Source organism: Vipera berus (assembly GCF_964194415.1).
Source record: "Vipera berus genome assembly, chromosome: 16".
NCBI lineage: Eukaryota > Metazoa > Chordata > Lepidosauria > Squamata > Viperidae > Vipera > Vipera berus.
In genome coordinates, this window is record NC_138219.1 from 8660906 (window position 1) to 8685123 (window position 24218).

The following is a 24218-nucleotide window of genomic DNA, read 5'->3' on the forward strand; positions in this document are numbered from 1 at the left end:
AAAACCTGGACGGGGGTGGGGGGGCTTCCTTTTTTTGGGGGGGGTAGGGGGGGGAGAAGCAGGCTGTGGAGATCTTCTCCAGCCAAGCCAGGCCCGGATATTTTTTCCTCTGTCCTTGTTTGCTTGAAATAAAAGGCATTTTATTCTTGGCGCTCGCCTGATCCAGCCAAACGGTGGCCCCCTCCCCATCACAGCCTCAGAAAAACCAGCCTTGCAGATGTGCAAATCAAGAAAGACCCCCCCTCTCCTTGTCTCTCTCCTGTCTTTCCCCCCCCTTTTTTCAAAGAGAGACTAAAAATTGGCAATTTGGGGGGGGGGGGGTTGGGAAAAACTCACTGCTCCGTCTCACGTTTGGGGACCAGCCCAGGCTCAATCTGGGGTTGGGATGGTCTGTCGTCTTCTTTTTTTAAAAAAAAAAATATCCTTTTGAGTTTTCCTTAGTGATATCAGGCTTATTTTGTTATTTGTTAAGTTCTCTCTCTCTCCCTTTCTTTTTCTTTCTGACTTTTTTCTTCCTGTCTTTCACTCCTTTCACTTTTTCCTTCTCTCTCTTTTGCTCTCACTTTCTCTCCTTTCCTCACTTTCTTTTTTGCTCTTTGTCTCTCTTTCTTTCTCTTTCTCCGTTTTGCTCTCTTTTACTTTTTTTCCATGTCTCTTTCCCTCTCATTCTTCTGCTCTTTCACTGTTTCTTTTTTCTCTTTCTCTCTATACCTCTCATCTGTCTATATATCTATATCTCTCTATATGTATCTCTATCATCTCTTATCATCTGTCCATCCGTCCATCCATCCGTCCATCCATCCATCCTATCTATCTATCTATCTATCTATCTATCTATCTATCTATCTATCTATCTATCTATCTATCTATCTATCTATCTATCTATCTATCATCTATCTATCTATCTATCATCTATCTATCGATCTATCGATCGATCTATCTATCTATACCTACCTACCTACCTACCTACCTATCCATCCATCCATACTATCTATCCATCCATCCATCCATCCATCCATCCATCTATCTATCTATATCTACCTACCTACCTATCCATCCATCCATACTATCTATCCATCCATCCATCCATCCATCCATCCATCTATCTATCTATATCTACCTACCTACCTATCCATCCATCCATACTATCTATCCATCCATCCATCCATCCATCCATCCATCTATCTATCTATATCTACCTACCTACCTATCCATCCATCCATCCATCTATCTATATCTACCTACCTACCTACCTACCTATCCATCCATACTATCTATCCATCCATACTATCTATCATCTATCTATCTATCTATCTATCTATCTATCTATCTATCTATCTATCTATCTATATCTACCTACCTACCTATCCATCCATCCATCCATCCATACTATCTATCCATCCATCCATCCATCCATCTATCTATCTATATCTACCTACCTACCTATCCATCCATCCATCCATCCATCCATCTATATCTACCTACCTACCTACCTACCTATCCATCCATACTATCTATCCATCCATCTATCTATCTATCTATCTATCTATCTATCTATCTATCTATCTATCTATCTATCTATCTATCTATCTATCTATCTATCTATCTATCTCCTTTCCCAGGTAGAGTTTAATTGGTCTCTTCAAAAGGGAAAAAGCAAAGGGACAGATTGGCCAAGTGGCTGTCAAAGTAATATTTAGCATTTTCTTGGTTGTTGTTTTTTTTCCCCACCCTGGGTTCCCGAGCTGCTGTTGGAAACTACGATCAAAGCGCAGAAGTTGGTCAGGATTTAAAAAACCTTGTCCGTTTTGAGAAGGAAAAGCAACAGTCCCTGTCCTCTTTTAAAAGAAAGGGAAGTCTCAGTGTTTGGCAAAAGGGAAAAGGCAACGGTGACTTCTAACCTCGCCTTAGCCAGGAAAGCCGGGCCAGGTAACTTCCTCTCAGCCCAACGCACCTCACAGGGCTGTTGTTGGGGAAAAGCAGCAGGAGGAAGGAATATTAGGTATTTATAAAAACAACAAAGGTGGGAGACAACCTCAGGCCTTCTTCCTTTGGAGAACTACTGAAATCAATGGAGCCCCTAGCACCAGAAGCAGTCTACCCCTAAATTATCAACATTTTCCTTGCCGGATTTCCCACGGGGGGGGGGACCAATTTGAGCTAACTTTCGCAGAACATTTAGTCCTGTTGGAACATTCCCTGGACCAAAAAGCAGCATTTAAGAAATCCCAGCGTGGGTCCAAATTCCTTCCCCAATTCCCCCCCCCCCCCCGCGCAAACAAGCTGGGGAAGGATGCCGGTAACTTTTTTAATGCGAGGATGTAAGTCCCGTTTCCCTCGAAGGGTGTGGGGGGGCACCAATTTAGCTAACCAACATCCCTTTAAAGTTTCTTTAACCCAGATGCCGCCTCTGGCTTCTTTTTCTCCCAAATTTTATTTTATTTTTTTAACTTTTTCTTCTTGGAGTTTATTTGTTTTGTTCTTGTTTTTCAGTATTCCTGGCCTCATTTCCCCCCCCCCCCCGCACACCTCCTCCTCATGTTGTGGCCCGAGGGCAAAAAAGGAGGATGTTTTGCTGCCAACATTTTGTGTCTTTGTGTGTGTGTGTTTCAACATCTGCAATTCATAGGATTTGGGGACAGGGAGCCCCCCCCAGGGAAAAGACCAGAAATTTCTTCCAGCAGCGGCTGCTCTGCACGTTTGCAAAGTAGGGGAAAGTTTAAGCAGGGAAACCACAATTAATTCCTGGATTAATTAATTTTTGGCCCGGGTTAAGCAGGAATTTAATGGGTTAATGGGGGGGGGTTTAATCGCAGTCAACACGAAGTCTTGAGGTTCCTGCCAAGAGGGAACCCACCAAGGCCCTCACTTTGTCTTTTTGGGGGGGGGAGACACGCGGGGGCAGTCCCAAGGGAGGGAGTCTTCTTGGCGGGGTGCCAAGTTCCCGTCTTTCTTTCTCTCTCATTGTCCCACTCCCTTTCTCCTCTCTCTCTCTCTCTCTCTCTCTCTTTTCTTCCCTTTCTTCTCTCTCTCTCATTGTCCCACTCCCTTCCTTTCTCCTCCCCCCTCTCTCTCTTGCCCTCTCTTTTCTTCCCTCTCTCATTCCCTCTCTCTGTCTCTCTGTCTCTCTCCCTCTTTTCTTCCCTTTCTTTTTTTCTCTCTCTCATTGTCCCACTCCCTTCCTTTCTCCTCTCTCTCTCTCTCCCTCTCTTTTCTTCCCTTTCTTTTTCTCTCTCTCTCTCTCTCATTGTCCCACTCCCTTCCTTTCTCCTCTCTCTCTCTTTCTCTCCCTCTCTTTTCTTCCCTTTTTTCTCTCTCTCTCTCATTGTCCCACTCCCTTCCTTTCTCCTCTTTCTCTCTCTCTCTCTCCCTCTTTTCTTCCCTTTCGTCTTCTCTCTCTCATTGTCCCACTCCCTTCCTTTCTCCTCCCCCCCTCTCTCTCTCTCCCTCTTTTCTTCCCTTTCTTCTTCTCTCTCTCATTGTCCCACTCCCTTCCTTTCTCCTCTCTCTCTCTCTCTTTCTCTCCCCCTCTTTTCTTCCCTTTCTTCTTCTCTCTCTCTCTCATTGTCCCACTCCCTTCCTTTCTCCTATTTCTCTCTCTCTCTCCCTCTTTTCTTCCCTTTCTTCTTCTCTCTCTCATTGTCCCACTCCCTTCCTTTCTCCTCCCCCCCCTCTCTCTCTCCCTCTTTTCTTCCCTTTCTTCTTCTCTCTCTCATTGTCCCACTCCCTTCCTTTCTCCTCTCTCTCTCTCTCTTTCTCTCCCCCTCTCTTTTCTTCCCTTTCTTCTTCTCTCTCTCTCTCTCTCTCATTGTCCCACTCCCTTCCTTTCTCCTCTTTCTCTCTCTCTCTCTCCCTCTTTTCTTCCCTTTCTTCTTCTCTCTCTCATTGTCCCACTCCCTTCCTTTCTCCTCCCCCCCCTCTCTCTCTCTCCCTCTTTTCTTCCCTTTCTTCTTCTCTCTCTCATTGTCCCACTCCCTTCCTTTCTCCTCTCTCTCTCTCTCTTTCTCTCCCCCTCTCTTTTCTTCCCTTTCTTCTTCTCTCTCTCTCTCATTGTCCCACTCCCTTCCTTTCTCCTCTTTCTCTCTCTCTCTCTCCCTCTTTTCTTCCCTTTTGTCTTCTCTCTCTCATTGTCCCACTCCCTTCCTTTCTCCTCCCCCCCTCTCTCTCTCTCCCTCTTTTCTTCCCTTTCTTCTTCTCTCTCTCATTGTCCCACTCCCTTCCTTTCTCCTCTCTCTCTCTCTCTTTCTCTCCCCCTCTCTTTTCTTCCCTTTCTTCTTCTCTCTCTCTCTCATTGTCCCACTCCCTTCCTTTCTCCTCTTTCTCTCTCTCTCTCTCCCTCTTTTCTTCCCTTTCTTCTTCTCTCTCTCATTGTCCCACTCCCTTCCTTTCTCCTCTTTCTCTCTCTCTCTCTCCCTCTCTTTTCTTCCCTTTCTTTTTCTCTCTCTCTCTCTCATTGTCCCACTCCCTTCCTTTCTCCTCCCCCCCCTCTCTCTCTCCCTCTTTTCTTCCCTTTCTTCTTCTCTCTCTCATTGTCCCACTCCCTTCCTTTCTCCTCTCTCTCTCTCTCTTTCTCTCCCCCTCTCTTTTCTTCCCTTTCTTCTTCTCTCTCTCTCTCTCATTGTCCCACTCCATTCCTTTCTCCTCCTCTCTTGTCCTCTCTTTTCTTCCCTCTCTCTCTCTCTCTCTCTCCTGGCTCAGAATCGCCTCCCACGAAAAGACTTGGCGGGCTCAGCAGATGAAGGGGCGGGCGTGGGGACCCCCCACCTCCCTTTTACACACCCGCCCTCCTTTTTTTTTTTTTACACACACACACACACACACACAGACACGCGAGCCCCCTTTGCGCGTGCGTGCGCGCAGACACCAAGGCAGGCAGGCAGGCAGGCAGCGGAGCGGCTAAGCGCGCAGAGGCGGCCGGCTGCCCCTGCCAAGCAGCCCACCCAGCCACCCAGCCACCCAGCCAGCCAGCCGGGCGGCCATGGCGGGGCTGGGGCTTCTGCTGCTTGGGCTTCTGCTTCTGCTGCTGCTGGGGCTGCTGCTGGGGCCGGGGCGGCGCTGGGCGCGGGCCGACCTGGCCTTCGTGGCGCGGGCGCTGGGGCTGGCGGGCCGGCTGCTGCTGGGGCCGGGCGGGCGGGCCAGCGTGGCGCAGCGCTGGGGGCGGCTGGCGGGGGCGGCGGCGGGCGGCGGGCGGCCCTTCCTGCGCTGCCAGGGCCGCAGCTTCAGCTACGGGCGGGCGGAGCGCGAGAGCAACCGGCTGGGCCAGGCGCTGCTTGGCGCGGGGCTGGCCGGCCGGACGGCGGCGCTGCTGGCCGGCAACGAGCCTTTCTTCGTCTGGGCCTGGATCGGGCTGGCCAAGCTGGGCGCCCGCACCGCCTTCCTGGGCCCCGCGCTGCGCCCCGCCGCCCTCCTCCACTGCCTGCGCGCCTGCAAAGCCCGCGCCCTCCTGGCCACCCACGGTGAGGGGGAGAGGGTCCCACCAGGTCCGTGGGTCGTTAAGGCAGCGTTTCCCAACCTTAGGAACTTGAAGATGCGTGGACTTCAACTCCCAGAATTCCCCAGCCAGCTATGCTGGCTGGGGAATTCTGGGAGTTGAAGTCCACGCATCTTCAAGTTCCTAAGGTTGGGAAACGCGTTAAGGGGCTTCCAAGTAGAAAGGGCACCACGCGGGGATGCGATCCTTCCAAGCTTTATTCAAGGATAAAGCAAATGGAAAGAGTGGGCTACCACAGGGGCTGCCCCAAAGAAGAGGGAGTCAAGCTCTTCTCCAAAGCGCCCCAAGGCAGGACAAGAAGCAACGGATGGAAACTAGTCAAGGAGAGAAGCAACCTGGAACTAAGGAGAAACTTCCTGACAGTTAGAACAATTCACCAGTGGAACAACTTCCCTCCAGAGGCGGTGAATGCTCCAACACTGGAGGTTTTTAAGAAGAGACTGGACAGCCGTTTGTCTGAAATGGTGTAGGGTTTCCTGCCTGAGGAGGGGGTTGGATTAGGTGACCTCCAAGGTCCCTTCCAACTTTATATTATATTATATTATATTAGTTCCCTGGCATGGAGGCATCCATGCCTGGGTTGAGCTCATGGATCAGCAAGCAAGCAAGCAGAAGAGAGAACAAAGAGAGCAGAGAGAGAGCAGACCCAGAGCAGAGGTTTTTATGGGGGGGGGGTCGGCCCCTCCCTTACCAATTAACTCTTGCCAATGGGGCTGCAGGGGCCGGGGACCCCTGACCCACCAGTGGGAGCAAAGAAGCCTCTTTGCTCCCTTTTTGGGGAACTGCCATGGCTGGCACAAAACATCTAACAGTGAGCACCCAGCCGGCCCGGGGCGGAGGGGAGGATGGGGACTGGGGGGGGTCGGGCCTGCCCGGGACCCCCGGGTTGACGTAGGAGAGGGGGGAGAGGCGGGGGAGGATGGGGCTGATCCGTCCCACCTTTGGGTCAGGAGGCCCGGGGTCTTCTCCTAACTATTTCTTCCCCTCTGGTCACACCGACCTTGCGAGGTAGGCCAGGCTCAGGGGCAAAGAGAGAGAGAGAGAGAGAGAGAGGCTCAAAGTCACCGCAGGAGCTTGACACCCCCCCTCTCCCCCCACATGTACACACTCAGTCCCCCTGCCTCTTTGCAGAACTGTTCGGAGCCGTGGAGCCCATCCTGCCCAGCCTGAAGGAGATGGGCGTGGGCGTCTGGGTGATGGGGAAGGGGCCCTATCCACCGGGCGTGATCAGCCTGCAGGATCTGCTGGAGGAAGCCTCTGAGGACCCCTTGCCCTACGAGCTCTCCACTCCGCGCCACCTGATGGACACCTGCCTGTACATCTTCACTTCCGGCACGACAGGTGGGGGGAAAGGGTGGAGGGGGCAGGCGGAGGTTTCTGGAGGGCTTCAGGAGTCGTGGGGGGGGGGATTCCAGGAAGGCAGCAGCAAGTTTGATGCATCCCCAAATCGCATCTTTAAACAACAATTGTGTCTCTGTGGCCTTGGTTTCTTTTGCTACTTTGGGGCAAAGTTGTGGGTGGAATTCATAGCACAAATACTGTGTAGCAATCAAAAACATAATATGTTTCTTTTTCTCTTCTTTCCTTCCCTTTCCTTTTTTTTCCTTTCCCCCCCTTCTTTCACTCTCCCCCCTCCCTTCCGCTCCTTCCTTCCTTCCTTCCTTCCTTCCTTCCTTCCTTCCTTCCTTCCTTCCTTCCTTCCTTCCTTCTTTCCTTCCTTCCTTCCTTCCTTCCTTCCTTCCTTCCTTCCTTCCTTCCTTCCTTCCTTCCTTCCTTCCTTCCTTCCTTCCCTTCCTCTTCAGGCCTCCCCAAGGCTGCCCGGGTCAGCCACTTGAAGACCATCCTCTGCTTAGGATTTTACAAGCTGGTGGGGGCCTGCAGCTCGGACGTCATTTACCTGACCCTGCCCTTGCATCACATGTCCGGCAGCCTTTTGGGCATCCTCGGCACGTTTGGCCTCGGTAGGTGTGTAGGAGCTTTGCTGGCTCTTTCACCCGTCAGGCAAGGCAGAGAAACGCCTTCCGTCCCGTGCTCCTTCTCCCCTCTAGAATTCGGGGTAGATTGCTCTTGGCTTTGGAGGCTCTACTTAACTGTTCCTGCTTCCCAGCCAAGGGATTCGCTTTTCATCTCCGATACCATTTTGTCGTAGTCAAAAGTGCGGTTTAAGGAGGTGAATCTCCCTGGGGAAGAACGAAAAGAGGACTTTCTAAAGTCATGAGGACTAGAAACCTTGCTTAGCTTTCTTGGGAAAAGGGTTCACATTTCTCGACAGGTGCCACCTGTGTGCTGAAGAAAAAGTTCTCAGCCAGCCAGTTTTGGCCGGACTGTCGGGCTCATGGGGTGACCGTCTTCCAATACATCGGAGAGCTTTGCCGGTACCTGGTCAACCAGCCACAGGTAAGTGTGGGAAAAAGGCGGATCTGTATGTCTCCCTCTGGTGGCCAATGCTGATATTACTGCTGGGATTTCTGCCATTTTCCCATTCCTTCCTTCCTTCCTTCCTTCCTTCCTTCCTTCCTTCCTTCCTTCCTTCCTTCCTTCCTTCCTTCCTTCCTTCTTTTATTGCAACTCTGATTCACTTTTTCCTCCCTCCCTCAACCCCCAGCCGGGTTTCTGCCTTGGTAACTTCTTGAATTCATCCCCCCACCTCCTGTCTCGATTTCCGAATAAAGTTTACAAGCCAAGAGGACCACGAAGCAAAAGGGGCTTCTTTAACATTGTGGCATGCCAGGTTGCTAAGCAAAATTGTTAATTGCTCATATATGTATATATATTTTCATCTTTACAATTTTATTATAAGCCGCCCAGAGTCGTCAGCTTTGGATCGCGTGACGAACAGAGTATCAATTTAATTAATAAATAATGCCGTTGTGGCAAACAACTTTTTCTTCCATGCCGCACTGGGCGGGGTGACACCTCCCTTCTCCGCATCGCCCATCTCCCTTACAAAAACCCCTCCAGATCCCCCACCGTCCAATCCCAGAACGATTCTTGCCATTCATTGGCGACCACAAAGGGCTCCCCCAAATGTCCAAAATGGGTTAATTTCCCGGGCTCCGAATCGTTACCCAAACATCCCCCGAAGGTCTGTCTTCTCTCCCTCTTCGCTGGCCAACGCAACCCGTTGTTACCCACATTTCAACTTGCAAAGAAGCCGGACCCTGTTGTGCCACCGTGTTCCTCCTTTCCCGCAGAGCCCAGCTGATCGGGAGCACTCCTTGCGAATGGCCATGGGCAGCGGGATGCGTCCGGACGTCTGGCGCGAATTTCTCCGCCGTTTCGGAGACATCAAAGTGGTGGAAACGTACGGCATGACCGAAGGGAATGTCACCCTGTTCAACTACACTGGCAGGGTGGGGGCTGTGGGGCGCGCCTCCTGGATTTATAAGGTGGGCATCACGACATTCCTGGAAGTTTATAGCTTTGCTTTCCCGGGGCAGGTTCAAGAGACAAAGCAAGGCAATAAATGCGTGAAGTTAAGTACAGTTTTCTAAAATAAAGGACGGTCCTTTATTATTTGTTTTTATCAGGCACCGAAGACCGTGCCACCCAGAAATAAAACTTGTAGTAAAGGAGGGGTACTTGATAAAAAATAAAAGAAGCAGAAGAGCTAAAGTATTTTTGCGCAGCGTTCGTAGAAGGAAAGATTGCACCATGATATTTTTTTCCCCTCTTTGCAGTGCTTCAGTCCCTTTGAGTTGGTTCGTTTTGACGCTGTCCAAGGCGCTCCACTTAGAGACGAGGCCGGGCGGTGCCAGCGGGTGGATATAGGTGACAAAAGGAGCTTTTTAGGGGTGCCATCTTTGTGCCCCCCCCTTCCCTTCCGCCCCGCCTGCGTTCCTGGTTGATGTTTTCCAGCGAGTTACAAGCTGTCCTTGACTTACTGACTGCCATCGGGAGCAGAATTCCAATTTTATCACCTCGTTTAGCTGCAGTCGCTAAATGAATCACTGCAGAGGTTCATTGAATCGTGCAGTCGTTAAATGAATCCGGCTTCCCTGATTGTCTTGTCAGAAGCCGGTTGGGTGGCCGTAAATTGGTGATCCCATCAACCCCCCCCCACCAGATCACTGCAACCATCAAAGACACACTTAACGGTTGTTAAGTTTCTGAATTTTGATCTCATGATTATGAGGAATGCTGTGACGGTTGTTAAGCTGAGGACCGGCCGTAAGTCACTTTTTCAGCGATGTCGTAACTTTGGAACAGTTGCTAAACCATTTGTTTAACATTGCAAGGCCACCCAGAGTGACCCTGTGACAAAGATGGGCATCTAATAAATGTAATAATAAATAATTAGAAATTAGAATACTAGAATTAGAATAAGAATTAATTAGAATTAGAATTTTGGAGAGTTGGAAGACACCTTGTAGGCCATCTAGCCCAACCCCCTAAACAATTTCTGACAGATGGGAGGAAGGAAGTAAGGAAGGAAGGAAGGAAAGAGAAAGAGGAAAAAGGAAGGAAATAGAAAAAGGAAGGAAAGAGGAAGGAAGGAGAGAGAGAAAGAGAAAGGAAGGAAAGGAAGAGAAAAAGAAGGAAATGAAAAAAGAAGGAGAGAAAAGGAAGGAGAGAAAAGGAAAAAACAGGAAAAAAGGAAGGAAAAAAAGGAAGAAAGAGAAAGAAAAAGGAAGGAAGGTCCTAATCCGAGGACTCTCTGGGCTGTTGTTTTCCTTCCCGCAGGGGAACCGGGCCTCCTGGTCTCCCCCATCACCTTGCGTAACCCCTTCCTCGGATACGCCGGCGGGCGCGAACTGACCGAGGCGAAGATGCTGCGCGGCGTCTTTACCGACGGGGACGTTTATTTCAACTCGGGGGACTTGATGGTGCAAGACGCCGAAGGGTTCGTCAGCTTTTGGGACCGTACTGGAGACACCTACCGGTAAGGTTTCTTCTTTTTTTCCGCACCTGAGCCGAGTGCGAATCCTGCCCTTGAGCTCAGCCGTTGGTAAGGCTTGAACCACTTACTCAGTTCAGGCAAAAGGCACACCAACGCTTCCGAGAAGCTTGCGTTAAGGGCAAGATACTCCTCGGCTTAATCTGATTTATTTATTTATTATTTTTTCACAATTCCTGCCTTGCATCATATTCCCCCTTGGTCACACGAGGGCGCCCTTCCCTAAAGAAAACTTTCCCGGGAATTTCCAATTTTTTTTAAAAAAAAATAAAAAATAGTCCCCAAAGATATCTTCTCTGACTACCCACCGTTTCCCCCCACCATAGTTGGAAAGGCGAAAATGTGGCCGCCACAGAAGTCGGGGAGACTTTGAGCAAGCTGGATGCTTTGCGGGAAGTCACGGTTTACGGTGTGACCGTCCCAGGTAAGCGTTAGGAAAATCAGGACTGGACTAGAAGACCTCTAAGGTCCCTTCCAATTCTGTTATTTTGCATCCTTTGTGGAAAGTGGAACGTTTATTTCACAAAGGTGCATTTCATCGAATTACTGGTTTCCTTGGTCATTAAGTGTGGAAAACGATCCTAAGTCGCTTTTTTTCGGTGCTGTTGTGACTTCAAACGGTCGCTAAACGAATTGTCGCAAGTTGAGGACCATCTGCGTTCTCTTCCAGGACACGACGGCCGGGCAGGGATGGCCACCTTGGTGCTGCGGCCGGAGGCCGACTTCAATGGCCCCCAGGTCTACAAGCAGGTGTCCGAGCTGCTTCCTCCGTACGCCTGGCCTCGCTTCCTGCGAATCCAGGTAAGCCTCCAGCTTGATTTTGCCTTCTGAGCTCACAACAGCCCTGCGAGGGAGGCCAGGGCGGGGTCTGGAGGCCCAGATGTGCGCCGCCCGTTCACGATGATGGCCTGATTTTCCTTCTGCTCAGGAGAAGCTGGAGATGACGGAGACCTTCAAGCAGAAACGGTTCCGCCTGGTGGAGGAAGGCTTTGACCCCACCCGGATCTCGGACCCCCTGTTCGTGCTGGACGTTGCCGCGAGGACCTACGTGCCTCTCACGCCGGACGTCTGGAAGAAGATCGCCGCGGGAGAGCTACGCCTGTAATGGAGCTGCTCTCCATCCCGGGGTAAAAGCTGGACTCTGTTGCACTGGACAATCCTGGCTGGGGGGTGGTGGTGGTGGGTGGGGGTGCATTACATATAGTCCTCAACGTACGGCCGTAACAGAGCTGGGAATTTACGGCGTTGGCTGAGATGGGCAGCTATAGAAAATCAAATATATATACAAAAGGTCATAAATGGCGATCAGGAGGCTGCAAGTGCATTTAAGGACGGTCGTCATAACTTTGAAACTGGAGCTTTTGGGGGATGCTTACATCGTCACTTGGGATGCCGAGCGATCGGTCGTAAGCTGAGGACTCTCTGTCTTCCTCTGCCTCCATTTTCACGCAACCTCGGTGAAGTGTCTTCCTTGTAATGCAACCATTTTTCACCCACCTTCCGCTGGCCCTTACAGTTTGGGGCTGGATTCTCCAATTTTCCCAATTTTGGTTTTTTTTTACGAGGTCTTTAAAATCTACAAGTCAGCCTTTTCTCTCTCCGGAGGCTGAAAAATCACCATTTTGGGGGGGGGGGGCGTCCCTGAAGCTAGGAACGTTTGTAACCCTCTCAATTTACCCAAATTCCTGTTTGGGAAGTTCAAAGTGTTGTTTTTTTTGCACCTTGGATTCTAAAAGAGCCCCCGTTTTTCCTCCGCACACCAGCAAAGCTATCAATGGCCTACCTCACAAGGCCAGTTTTTGTTGGGGTTTTTTTGTTTTTTTTCAATTTTGCTGGTCAGACCAGATAAATCTATCCAGAGCTGCTCACCGTGACAGCTCGGATGGGCTGAATCGGTTTTGATTCCAAGTGCCTTGGGGGGGGGGGCGGACTCAGATCTTTTAAACCAGCCATAATGTTTTGTTTCAAACTTGGTGGGGGGGGTTGTGTTATTTTATTTGGGGGCATTTTGATGGAATAAAAAGACTTGAGAGGCTGGCTTTTGTCCTTGAGAAAGGGCTGGCTGGGGGATTATGGGAGTTGAAGTCCATCGATGTTGGCTAGGGAATTATGGGAGTTGCAGTAACACAGTTTCTAAATGTTCACTTATTCACCTAAGTGCATTTACTATCAAAGGGTCAAATTAATCTGCTTGGGAAATTCCGTTTATTCCATTCTTTCGCCTTATACAGGTGTCAGAGAATAGAGCAGTCTTTTATCATATATCACATCGTGTTTTAAGGTTTCATTTTATTTCAGTGTTTATGCAACAGCCGTTCTGCTGAATACCTCTTTTTAAAAAAAAAAAGAATCCAAGGGAATGCGGAAGTAATATGCACCACATTTTACTACTTGATCATTTTTATTTTATATTTTACATTTTGTCTGATTTTACAGAACAGAGATTCTGCCCAATGCATCTTTTTTAAAAAATAAATAAATAATTGCAAGACAATGTAGAAGCAATGTGACAGAAACAACATGCGTCCCATTTTTATTATGTTATCCGTTTATCTATTATATTATTTTATACTGTATTTCATGTTTATTTTTCTTAACAGAATAACCATTCTGCAAAATGCCTTTTTTTAAAAAAAAAGCAAAGATTGGAGAAGGACCCCCCCCTCTCCCACCCAGCAATAGAGTCTGCTCTGACACCCAGGTTAATCAATTAATTGATTATAGATCGATAAGGCAGCCTAATTCGAAACGAGGCGGCTGCAACATTCCACGACAGCCCGAGGCCATTTTCCTCTCCTCGGGGTGGCCTACCTCGGAGGGCGGTTGTGAGCTCAAAACTGCCCTACGTTGCAGGGCCAAAGGGAGGGTTGGGGGAATAGAAGATCTTGAAGGAAGCGGCATCCCAAAAAACGGGTGCGAATTTGGACGGTTTCTGCAACTTTCAAACCGGCCTAAAACTCGGTTGCTAGCTTAATAAAAATCAGGAGCTGCCTTGCTTGCGTTTCACTCTTATATCTACCTCTCTTGAGCCCCCTTTTTGCAATGTTGGGGTGCCGGTAAAAGGAAATGGGGTCTCCTTCCCCCTCCCCCTTTGGGCATTGTCTTCCTAGCTGCCTCCCCTTCCCCCCCCCCGGCTACAAAGAGAGGTTGTGGGGGGTGCCCCATTGTGCCTAGAGAATAGGGTCATCGGCTTGTGTAAGTGACACCATGAATGGACCAAGGAAGGCGGAAAAAAAGGGGGGGGCACCTTGCCCGCCCACTCAAACAGCCCCCCCCCAATCCAGGACTTTTAATTCAGTTAACTGGATAGAGCCCACCCACCCACAAATAACGCCCAGGTGAGTTCTCCTTGGCCTGGCACAGGCAGGGCAAGGTGACGGGTGCGAAGGATGCCGCTGAATTACCCAGCCTTGGGAAGTTGGAAAAGGGAGGGAGAGGGAGAGAGGGGTGGGAGAGAAAAGAGGGAGGGGCTCTGAAGCCAAAGGCAATTGGGTAGCTCTGCCCCCCCCTCACAGAGCCAGTTCCCCCCCCCTCCTCCTCCTCCTCCTCGCACCCAGCTCCGATTATATCAATGAGACCGGTGGTCACAAAGGGTGAACAATGGGATTTTTAAGCTGGCCAATTTAGCTTCCCCAGGCTGGATTGAGGAGGGTCTCAAAATTTGGGGTGAGGGTCCACCAAGGAAAGGGAGGCACACAGGTTGGGACAACAAAGTTGAGGCCGAAGGCTTCATATTTTCATTTTATTGGGGAATTAGCGCAACCGAGCAGGGTGTGTGGGTGTGTGTGGGGGGTGCTGCTGGCAAAGAGCCAGGGACCCCCGCTCTTTCTTTAGGGATTATTCACCAGAGAGAAACTTTGCAGGTTGAGCCGGGTTTTGGATTGCTTTTGGGGAACAGAATCGCCAGCCGTTGGCAGGCGATGCTGCCGTGGAGATGCTGGATGGTGCTAGGGCTCTTTCTGCAAAAGTGGGGTAAGTATATCCATCATTATTACGGTGATTATCGCGTCAACATCTAGCATGAAATTTTGGGCCCAACCTGAAGGTCGAAGGCAGACCAACCCAGACGTTTAATTCAGGGTTATTGTGCAATTAATTGCGGTTTTTAATGGCTTTGCAAAGGGATGGGATGTGCTAACCGGGGTTTCCAAAGAGGCAATTGAGCAAAAGAAACGAAATCGAGCAAAACGAGAGGGGAAAAAAATAGAAGTTTTCAGAGCTAATTTCCCACTTGGGCTGGGATCTTGGGCAGAAAACCTCGCTTTTTTAGACGTTTTTCAAGAACTGGCGTTCAAACAAATCCAGCATCTTCGTGTCAAAAATGAGGAGTGTCTTCTTACTGAGACCAAAGTTTGGCTGATCATTTTGCATTTTCAGCCAGGCTATTCAGAATGATCTCAGAAGTGAAAAAAATAAAATAAAAATATGCACAACTTGTTCAGTGTTTGTTTCAGTAGGTAGCCAGACAATGTTGTGTTTGTGTATTTTTGTCAGTGTGTAGCCACCCACAAATGGGGAGTTTTTAATGTGGTTATTTGACCGAAATGACAACATTAAGTTAGCCGGTTGTGCACGGGCAGTTGTCCATTTACAATCCTGTTTTGGAGAGGATTCAAGGAATCAAGTTCATCCTCGTGGTTTGTAAAATTAGTCAAGGTTTGCTAAACCGTGGTTTAGTTTTCCTGAGTGATCTGGAAACTCCTATATATACTTTTTTAACATTAGCAAAAATTGACGAAGGAGAAGGAATTCAGAATTCACCTATGTTTCTTGTCTGAGTGTTATTTAATAGAAGAGCAGAATAGCAGAATAAAAGAATAAAAGAGAATAACAGAATGAAAAAGAATAAAAAGCAGAATAAAAGAATAAAACAGAATAGCAGAAGAAAACAGAAGAACAGAACAGAACAGCAGAATAATAGAGTTGGAAGCAAACTTGGTCTTCTCATCCAGTTTTAATTCCTAGAAACGAAGGAATAGGCAGAAACTTTTAAATTGAAAAGAATAATTAAAATAAAGGGGATGATAAAATCTGAGGATATTAAAATCCCCAGCTACAATTCTTACACTTTCTTTGAAATGGGAATTCAACCAGAATTTGATCTGGTCAGAACAAAGCTCTTTATAAATAGCCTTAGATCGATCTTCATTGGATCAAAGGAAGTTGCCGATACGTTCACACAATCCAAGAGAGACACCCAACCCCCCCCAAACCATCTTTTCAATCCTAACACTTTTAAAACAAGCCTGCTTAAGCGAGAATATAAAAAATGCTCCCCCGCCCGGCCCCCCAATTTCTCTTCTGCAACTCCGAAGACCAAGATTTGTTTCCTTGGCAAAGTCTTTTATCGGCTCCATAATCCACCCTCGGAAAAGTTTCTGGGAAAAGCCGGTTTGCAAAAAAAAAAAAAAGAGAGAGAGAGAGAGAGAGAGAAACCAGGCATAATAATAATAATAATAATAATAATAATAATAATAATAATAATAATAATAATAATAATAATAATAATAATAATAATAATAATAAATAATAATAATAATAATAATAATAATAATAATAATAATAATAATAATAATAATAATAATAATAATAATAATAATAATAATAATAATAATAATAATAATAATATAAAGTTGGAAGGGACCTTGGAGGTCATCTAGTCCAACCCCCTGCTCAGGCAGGAAACCCTATACCATTTCAGGCAAATGGCTGTCCAGTCTCTTCTTAAAAACCTCCAGTGTTGGAGCATTCACCACCTCTGGAGGCAGGTTGTTCCACTGGTTAGTTGTTCTAACTGTCAGGAAATTACTCCTTAGTTCTAGGTTGCTTCTCTCCTTGACTAGTTTCCATCCGTTGCTTCTTGTCCTGCCTTCAGGTGCTTTGGAGAATAGCTTGACTGCCTCTTCTTTGGGGCAGCCCCTGAGATATTGGAACACTGCTATCATGTCACCCCTCACCCTTCTCTTCATTAAACTACACACACCCAATTCCAGCAACCGTTCCTTATATGTTTTAGCCTCCAGTCCCCCAATCATCTTTGTTGCTCTTCTCTGTACCCTTTCTAGAGTCTCGACATCATTTTTACATTGTGGTGACCAAAACTGGATGCAGTATTCCAGGTGTGGCCTTACCAAAGCATTGTAAAGTGGTATTAGTACTTCACTTGATCTTGATTCTATCCCTCTGTTAATGCAGCCTAGCACTGTGTTGGCTTTTTTGGCAGCTGCAGCACACTGCTGGCTCATATTGAAGTGATTGTCTACTAGGAGGAGAACTCGGCTTGTCAAAAAGGTTCAAACTTGAGATCAGAGGCTGTGCCTGCTCGGCGATGCGCGAAGAGTTTCACGCGAGGATTAACCCGGGCAAGCGTGAAAACCATTAGACCAACTTTGCACGCTGTTTTAGCCCCCAAGTTGATCTCAACTTCTTTTTTCATATGTCGTGGCCAGCCAAAACTGGATGTGAGATTCCAAGCGGGGTCTTAGTAAGGCTTGATAAAAGTGGCGACGAACGCTTCGCGTGCTTTTTTGGTTAGCGGAGGGGATGTCTTTTGGCAAAATTAGGGTTTCTCCTCCCATCCACCCCACCCCACCCCACCCCAAGCTGAAATGAGTTTGATCTTTGTTTTCCTCAAATAGCAGGTGCTTCCCGACACGTAGGGAAGCACGGAGAGGGGTTCAAGGGCCGGGCCGGAGTCAACACCAAGGAGTGTTGGTTGAATTCTCATGAGGAGTTTGGATGGTCCATAGCCCTGAGTTGGGAGTTTTTAAGATCCAGCATGGTTGACCCAAGGTGGCTTCCAAGGGAACCGTGGAAGGATTTCTTCCTTCCTTCCCTATCCTCTCTCTCTCTCTCCCCATCTCCTCTTTCCTTCACTTTCTCCCCTGTCCTTGTCTCCCCCTCCTTCCTTCCTTGTCCATCCCTCCCTCCTTCCTTCCGCTGCTTTCCTCTCCTCTCCTCTTCCTTCCCTCCCCTTTCCCTCCTTCATTGCTTCCCTCCCTCCATTCCTTCCCTCCCTCCTTGCTTCTCTCCTTTCTTTCCCTCCCTATTACATCCTTCCTTCCTTGTCCCTCCCTTTCCTCTCCATCCCTCTCCTATGCTGCTTTCCTTTGCGCTCTTTCCTTCCTCCCCTTCCCCTTCTACATTCCTTCCATCTTTTTCCTTCCTTCCTTTGTTCCTTCCCTCGTTTTCTTTCTCTGTAGGCATGTTTCCTCAGCAGAGCTCTTCCAGGGGTTGTTTTTTTCACCCCCCAAGTCTGCTCTTTAAAGGGGAAACCATTTTATCAGCAAGGGATCCTCGGGGGGGGGGGCAGACGTAGGTAGCCGAAACGAAATCGAGACACCATTTTATTTTCCTGCTCTTTCTCTGGAAATACTTCAGAAGGGTCGAAAATTGGCGGGAGACTGGAAAGATGGGCCTTACCGCCCTTGAAATCCCTGCTGATAAAGAGAGAAAAAAAATGGCTAGTACCAATGAGATAAGCAAAGGCTTTTGAATCTAAAAAAATGGCTTTACAAAAAAAAAATGTTTGCCTTTGCGGAACAAGGAGGCAAGCTTTAAAAGGACCCAGCCAGAGTCTTCCTGGGAGATTAAATAAAAAATAAATAAATAAATGGGGGGACTCTTTTGACTTATGGAGAAGCTAAGGACCCCTGCAAAAGAGGAAATTCCAGGCCAAAAAAAAAAAAAAGATGAAGAACGGAGGAAAATCTACCAAACTAGCCAAGAAACCTGGAACTGTTAAAATTCCAGCTGGAACAAACTGGACAGATGGATCCAAACTGGACCTCTCTCTTCCATGACCAACTTCCTCTTGGGGGGGGGGGAAAGGAAAATAAATGGTACCAACCTCAAATTATTGAAGGTTTTGGAAATCCACAGTGGCAGGGGGTTGGACTAGATGACCTCCAAGGTCCCTTCCAACTTTTATTATTTCACAGCTGAACAAAAGCTGCCCAAATTAGGGGGGAAAAATCTTTTTAAAAGGTATTTTGGAAGGAAGAAAAGGATGGGAAAATAAAACCTCTTAGGCAAACGGAAGATGGTTTTTTTTTTGGGGGGGGAGAATTGGACTTTTTCGGATATTTTTTCTCCGAATTTTAATGCGGACTCCTAATTTTAGATGCCGAGGGTCTTTTTTTCCTCCTTTTGTGAATTTTCTTTTTTTGGGGGGGCGGGGGTGTATGTCTGGCGGCAAAGTCACCCCGCTTAGCCACTGAAGATTACAAAAGCTTGAACTCGTAAATGCCTGGGAAAACTTTATTGACCGTTTTGAAAATTTTAAAAAAAAATATTGTTCTTGGCTGCCTGTTTTTTTAGGGGTGGGGTTCGGGTGTGTGTGTGTGGCGAAAGAAGCGGCTAAAAATATTTCTCTAGCGGCCAAGTTGATGTTAGACTCGGACTTTTGAGGGCCTGGAAGAAAATCCCTTTTTATCAATTCTGGGGGTCGTTGGGGTCTTTTTACGACCTTCCTTGCCACAGTTAAGTCACACGGTCGCTAAGCGAATCTGGATTCCCCCCCATTGACTTTGCTTGTCAGAAGGTTGCCAGAGGGGATCACTGCAACTGTCCTAAGTACACGTCAGTTTCCAAGCCTCTGAAGTTTGATCACGTGACCAGGGGGATGCTGCGACGGTCGTTAAGTGTAGAAAGGGGTCGTAAGTCCCCCTTTTTCAGTGCCGTTGCAACTTTCAACAGTCAGTAAGTGAACGGCTGTTAAGTCGAGGACTGCCTGTAGATTTACAGTGGCTGTTAAGATGCGGCAGAGAGCTGAAACGAGAGAAGAATTTATTCCAGCCGCCGAAGCAGCCACATCAAAATGTATAAACCATTCCTTTCTTTATTAAACATAGCTTGGAAGTGATAAATATTACAAAGTTTTTTTTTTAATCCTTTCTCCAAAAATTAGCTTATTATTATTATTATCATTATTTTAATCAGGTCACTGCATAATCAATTGGCAATGTTTAAACAACTTTCTTTCGTTCGTTTGTTTAATCCTCCTTTCATCATCGCCTTTTAAACCGGATCCAAAAACACAAGGCCAAAAATTTTTTAAAAAGAAAAAGAAAAAAAAAGAAATTAAAAACCCCTCTTAAAATGGTGCAAAAAGGGCTGGTTTCCTTCTCTCCCCCCCCCCCAGCCGTGCTGCCCCTTAGACCTCCACCCCACTATTTCCACCTTACAATTTGCCGAGTGGTTCCCAAGTTAAGCTGGAGATGTGAACTGGGAGGGGGTTTGTCCCAAAGCTCCTTTCCCCCCACCCCAAAATAGATCTGACGTCTGCAACAGGAAGAAGCTACTGGTTGAAACCAAAATAAGACCAAGGTAGGGGTTGCCAGCCGTTTGGCAAAAGTCCAAGAATGGTCAGACGTTTCTCTGTTGGCTTCTTTAGGACCTTCAAAGTTGGGCGTTTAGTCAACCTTCTCGAAATATTCAAACGTGCCTTTAAGATGGATGGAACTCAACTCCCAGAATTCCCCAACCACTTGATGTCGGGTGGACCTCAACTCCCAGAATTCCCCAACCACTTGATGTCGGGTGGACCTCAACTCCCAGAATTCCCCAACCACTTGATGTCAGGTGGACCTCAACTCCCAGAATTCCCCAACCACTTGATGTCGGGTGGACCTCAACTCCCAGAATTCCTCAACCACTTAAGATGGATGGGTTTCAACTCCCAGAAGTCTCACACAGTCAAGTTCTTCCATGTTTGATAGCCGGTCTGTTGGACGTCTCCAAAGCTTCAACCCGACCTAATAAAATGAAGCGGTGGTTGACAGGCAAAGAATTTGGGGGAGGGGTGGTGGTGAGAAGAAGGCAGGAAGGAGCCATCTTGAATGCTGGAACGCCTGGCCCATCAAGAGATGGAACTAAGGGTGCTGAAATGCCAAGACTGCAACGAAAGAAGAGGCTGAGAGCTTAAGTCGCTGTGATGGTGATCTTCTGGAAAGTTCTACCAAGGAAGAAAGAAGGCGGGTGAAGCCATAACTGCGATCGTCTCTAAAGATCTACCAAGGAAGAAAGAAGATGGGTGAAGACGTTCTTCTCAAGCGTTCCACCAAAAAAAAAAGATGAAAAGTTGACAAGGCAGAAGATGAGTTGAGTTATCCAAAATGGAGATGAAGGTAACACCAGAAGATTCCCTTCTGGGGAACACCCAAAAGACCAAACCTCCATCTCTGGGGTGGGGTGAGAAGATCGGAAGGGAGGCTTCAAAGATCTCCTTGGCCAACGTCAAAAACCAGAAGCTTTGTCCCAAAGCCAAAGCATCTTTTACAATCAGTGCAAATTTACAGTTGAATCGTTCAGATCCGTGGTAATACTTGTTGGTTGTGCTCGCCCTCACCCCCAAGGAACCCCCCCCAACTGAAAAATAAAATCTAGGGTGGACCTAAGAGGAGCAGAACTCAGGCCAGCCTTGTGTTGGGGTGTTGTGTGTGTGTGTGTCCTGGGGTACGAGAAGATGAAAAGGCACCATTGTGGGAGCTAAGAGCCACCAAGTCCATTTCAGCTTTTTTTTTGGGGGGGGGAGGGGAGCTGAAAAGGGGGTGCATGGGTGGACGGGAGCTGCCCATCCCTCTTCAGCCCCCCCTCTTCCCCAGGAAACCACTTTTTGCACATTTTAATGTCATACACAAAGGAGTTCACACTACAAAAGGACATCGACAAACGTCACAATATCCATGGCTAAGCTGTCTCTTTTTTGCGGTTTTGATTTTTCTCTATACAATGTACAACTTTTTGTTGTGTTGTCTTCTCCCTCCCCTCTTCCCCCACCCCATCTTTCTTCCTTTTTTTTTCCATTTCTTTTCTCTGGTTTTTCTTCCTTCCTTTTCTTTAATGTGTCAAGAAATAGCTTATATACAACAAACGAGTCCTTGTTATAACGGGTATTTTGTTTTTTTCCTTTTTTTCGGCAGCAAGGTTACTGTTTATAAGCAAAGAGAAACTTTCGTGGAGGGAGGGGCGCGAAGGACAGGGGAGGAAAATTAAGGGGGGGGCAGGATGGCTTCTCCCCCTCCCCGTTCTCCCGACGGAACCGTTAACATACAAAATAAAATAAAATAAAAATATAAACAAGGAAACAAAACAGAAGCTCAGCATAATTCACAAAGCAGCTACAACTAACCCCCCCCACTCCCCCCCAAAAGAAAGAAATGGAAGCCAGCATATTAATCTCTGTACCTTTTTCTTTTGAAATTTTAAAAAAAAAGGTATTTTTCTATATTACATCCCCAAAAATAGACAGAAAGAGATAAAGAGAAAAATAAAGAGAGGAGGGGAGGGGAGGGGGTAGGAAAGAGCTGAGGTTTACTGGGGTGGGGCGGGGGGGGTGGGTGAGAAATCAAATTTCTGAAGAGTGCTCCAAAGGGAACAGAGATGGGCGGGCAGGTCAATTTAAGATCCTGCCAGAAAACCAGTCCTCCATCTAGCAACGTTCCCGTCTATTTTGGCTAGTTTCTTGGCATTAAATTCAAACAGGCGGCTTTTTTTGAAACTTTTTTTTTGGGGGGGGATACTTGAGCAAAAATTATTGCACATTTCCTACATCACCGAAAAGGAAAAAAAAAAAAAGATTATGCGAGAGGAAGGAAGGAAGGGACACAAGGATGGGAGGAAGGGAAGGAAATCAGCACAATATCCAACCCAAACTGGTAACCCCCAAATCTTAACCTACGTGACCCACTGAATTAAGGCGGGTCCTTGGTGACACCCCCCCCCTTGCCAGTTGGAGCCACAACAGAGAAAGCCCCAGGGAAAGAGTAGTAAGGAGGGGGGGCGCCTAGGGCGAGCCGGGAGAAGGGGCGGGGGGGGGGACTTAAAAATGCCACGTTCGAAACAAAACAAAACCATCGCCGAGGCCTTTGAGGCTGCCACGTGGCGAAGCTGGCTCGGTAGAGAATTGCACAAATTTGGGGAAGGGGAGGCCCGCAGCGGCGCGTCGGGGCTGTCCGGGTTTAGATGCCGGGATGGTGCCTCTGCTTTTCTGACTCGTCCCGAGGATTTTAAGGAGCGTGGGGATGGGTGGGGTGCAAAATCCAGGTCTTGGGTCTCTTCTGGGTCCCATCCAGACGAAGCTTCCTGCCGCCTCCCGTAGATGTAAGTGCTGTAAGTGCTGAAGAGGTTGGACGGGCGAAAAAGGAGCAGAGTGTCCCTCTCTGGAGTTGGCGGCCTTTTCAGAGGGGGACCGATGGCCGAGGTGGTCCCAAGAATCCCGGGGTTAATCATTGGGAGCGAGGGGGGAAAGTCTGGGCCCGAGAACAGGAGGTGTTCTCACGTTCCCGATCGCCGCTGCTGCGTGGGAAATAGCAGCTTTCCTGGGCGGGCGAAGCAGAGAAGGAAAAAAAACAAACAAGCAGAGTGGCCAATACGACGGGCAAAGGAATTGGCGAGGGGGAAGAGGCTTCCTGCCTCCGGCATCTAACGGCTGGAGGGATGGCAAAGATCCAGGGTCCCTGGATCTTTTCTTTGGCCCAGATGGATGTTGGCCAACGCACGGAGGCGAGGGTCGAAGAAATCTCCGGCTTGCGGAAGTTTCATCTTCCTAGCGTGGACGATTCAAAATACAAAAAAACCTTTGGTTTCCACTCTGGCTGGTCTTCCCGTCTCCAAAAGCAGCCTTCTCGTGGATTTTTTTGACACCCCCTCCCCAAACCAGGGTTGGCTTCAAGCTCCGAAGAGGGGCAAACGTTGTCATCCTCCCCCCCTCGCCGATCCCTCCTTTTGGGGGGGGGGGACCAGGATGGGAAAAAAAACCCGTTCCGAGACTCCAGGAATCCCATCCTCTCGAGGTGGTCAACTTTTCTCCCTCCCGCGAGAGTGAAAAAGCCAAAGGAAGGCGTTAAAAAAAAGAGAAAAAAAAGCAGCCGTTAAAAATTCTATAAGTTGCCATTACAGACAGAAAACCCGAACAAAACGAGAAAAGAGAAAGTGCGTTAAAAACAAACGGGAAACACACGGGCATGGTGCCAGGGGGTCCCGGCTGATGCGTTCTGACATGGGAGGGGGGAGCAGGAAAGGGCTTGAGGGCTCCCACCGCCCCAAAAACAAAATCCAGAGTGGGGCGGCTCAGGTACAGGGGTGCGAGCGAGACGGTTGCGAAGAGGGCGGGTTGTGTGAAAGTTTTCTCGTCTTCATTTTTGCTTTTCTTTCTCTTCTTTTTTCCCAACGTTTTCTGGGGTCTGTCCCTCCGTGGTAGGCACCAGTACAGGCACTGCATGCGACGGACGAGGGGGGGCGGGCGCAGATGGGGAGTCATGAGGAGGAGGGGGGGCAGGGCTGGTGTTATTTTTGCCCACTGATTGATTGCGATATCGAGCGCGGAGGGATCATATCGAGGAGATATTCCCGCTGCCGGTCCGCCAAGCTGGACCCTTTGTGGCCGCCCATCCCGGCGTTCAGGTAGGCGATGTTGACTCCTGGAGAGATGGGGGGGGGGGGAAAGATAAAATCCGTTTTTGGGAGGTTCTGGAAAATTCCTCACCGGAAAAAGACACCTAGCCATCTCAGAGTTTATAAGGAAAACATTTCGAGGTGAGCTTGTCTTTCTTGGCAGTGGGAAGAAAACCAAGCGAGACGGGGGGAAAATGCAGTTAAGGCAGGACATCCGGAATGTAAATCGAGCAGAAGCTTTGAAGAAGCATTCCAGGAGGACAGAAGAATCGGGAATTGGGTGGAGGGTTTAGCCTGCCCCTGCAGCTGGAGGTTCAAGCTAACAGGTGTGCTATCAGCCACACGGAGGGACCACATGGCTGGGTCTTTGCTTCCTTCAAGTATTCAGGGGCAAATGCTAATTCTAGAGCTTCAGAACCGAACATGAAAGTGGTA

General features: G+C 48.3%; 2 protein-coding genes across 4 annotated transcripts in view; one reads left to right on the forward strand and one right to left on the reverse strand.

Annotated features, from left to right (window-relative positions):
* The first annotated feature begins 4731 nt into the window (after window positions 1-4731).
* On the forward strand, window positions 4732-12964 carry SLC27A3 (solute carrier family 27 member 3). The gene is made up of 10 exons (XM_081340270.1): window positions 4732-5456; window positions 6623-6832; window positions 7294-7452; window positions 7764-7888; window positions 8686-8880; window positions 9172-9262; window positions 10175-10373; window positions 10715-10812; window positions 11059-11189; window positions 11317-12964. Exons 1-10 carry the CDS (start codon window positions 4979-4981, stop codon window positions 11491-11493), a joined length of 1863 nt encoding a protein of 620 aa, XP_081196396.1. The 5' UTR covers window positions 4732-4978; the 3' UTR covers window positions 11494-12964.
* Window positions 12965-19209: 6245 nt separating this feature from the next.
* The window catches only part of GATAD2B (GATA zinc finger domain containing 2B), a 31984-nt gene continuing 26975 nt past the window's right edge, over window positions 19210-24218 (reverse strand). For 2 of the 3 annotated variants that reach the window (XM_081340816.1, XM_081340817.1), the window contains exon 11: window positions 19210-23809. In XM_081340816.1, the coding sequence (XP_081196942.1) occupies window positions 23676-23809 (134 nt within the window). In that variant the 3' untranslated portion in view covers window positions 19210-23675. The remainder of the gene's footprint in view (window positions 23810-24218) is intronic. The other variant, XR_014028126.1, reaches the window with a different exon arrangement.

Coding starts and splice junctions, on each gene's coding strand:
- SLC27A3 (XM_081340270.1), top strand. CDS start 4,979: ATGGCGGGGCTGGGGCTTCTGCTGCTTGGGCTTCTGCTTCTGCTGCTG. Junction 7,889..8,685: donor ACCTGGTCAACCAGCCACAG/GTAAGTGTGGGA, acceptor CCTTTCCCGCAG/AGCCCAGCTGATCGGGAGCA. Junction 11,190..11,316: donor CTCGCTTCCTGCGAATCCAG/GTAAGCCTCCAG, acceptor CCTTCTGCTCAG/GAGAAGCTGGAGATGACGGA.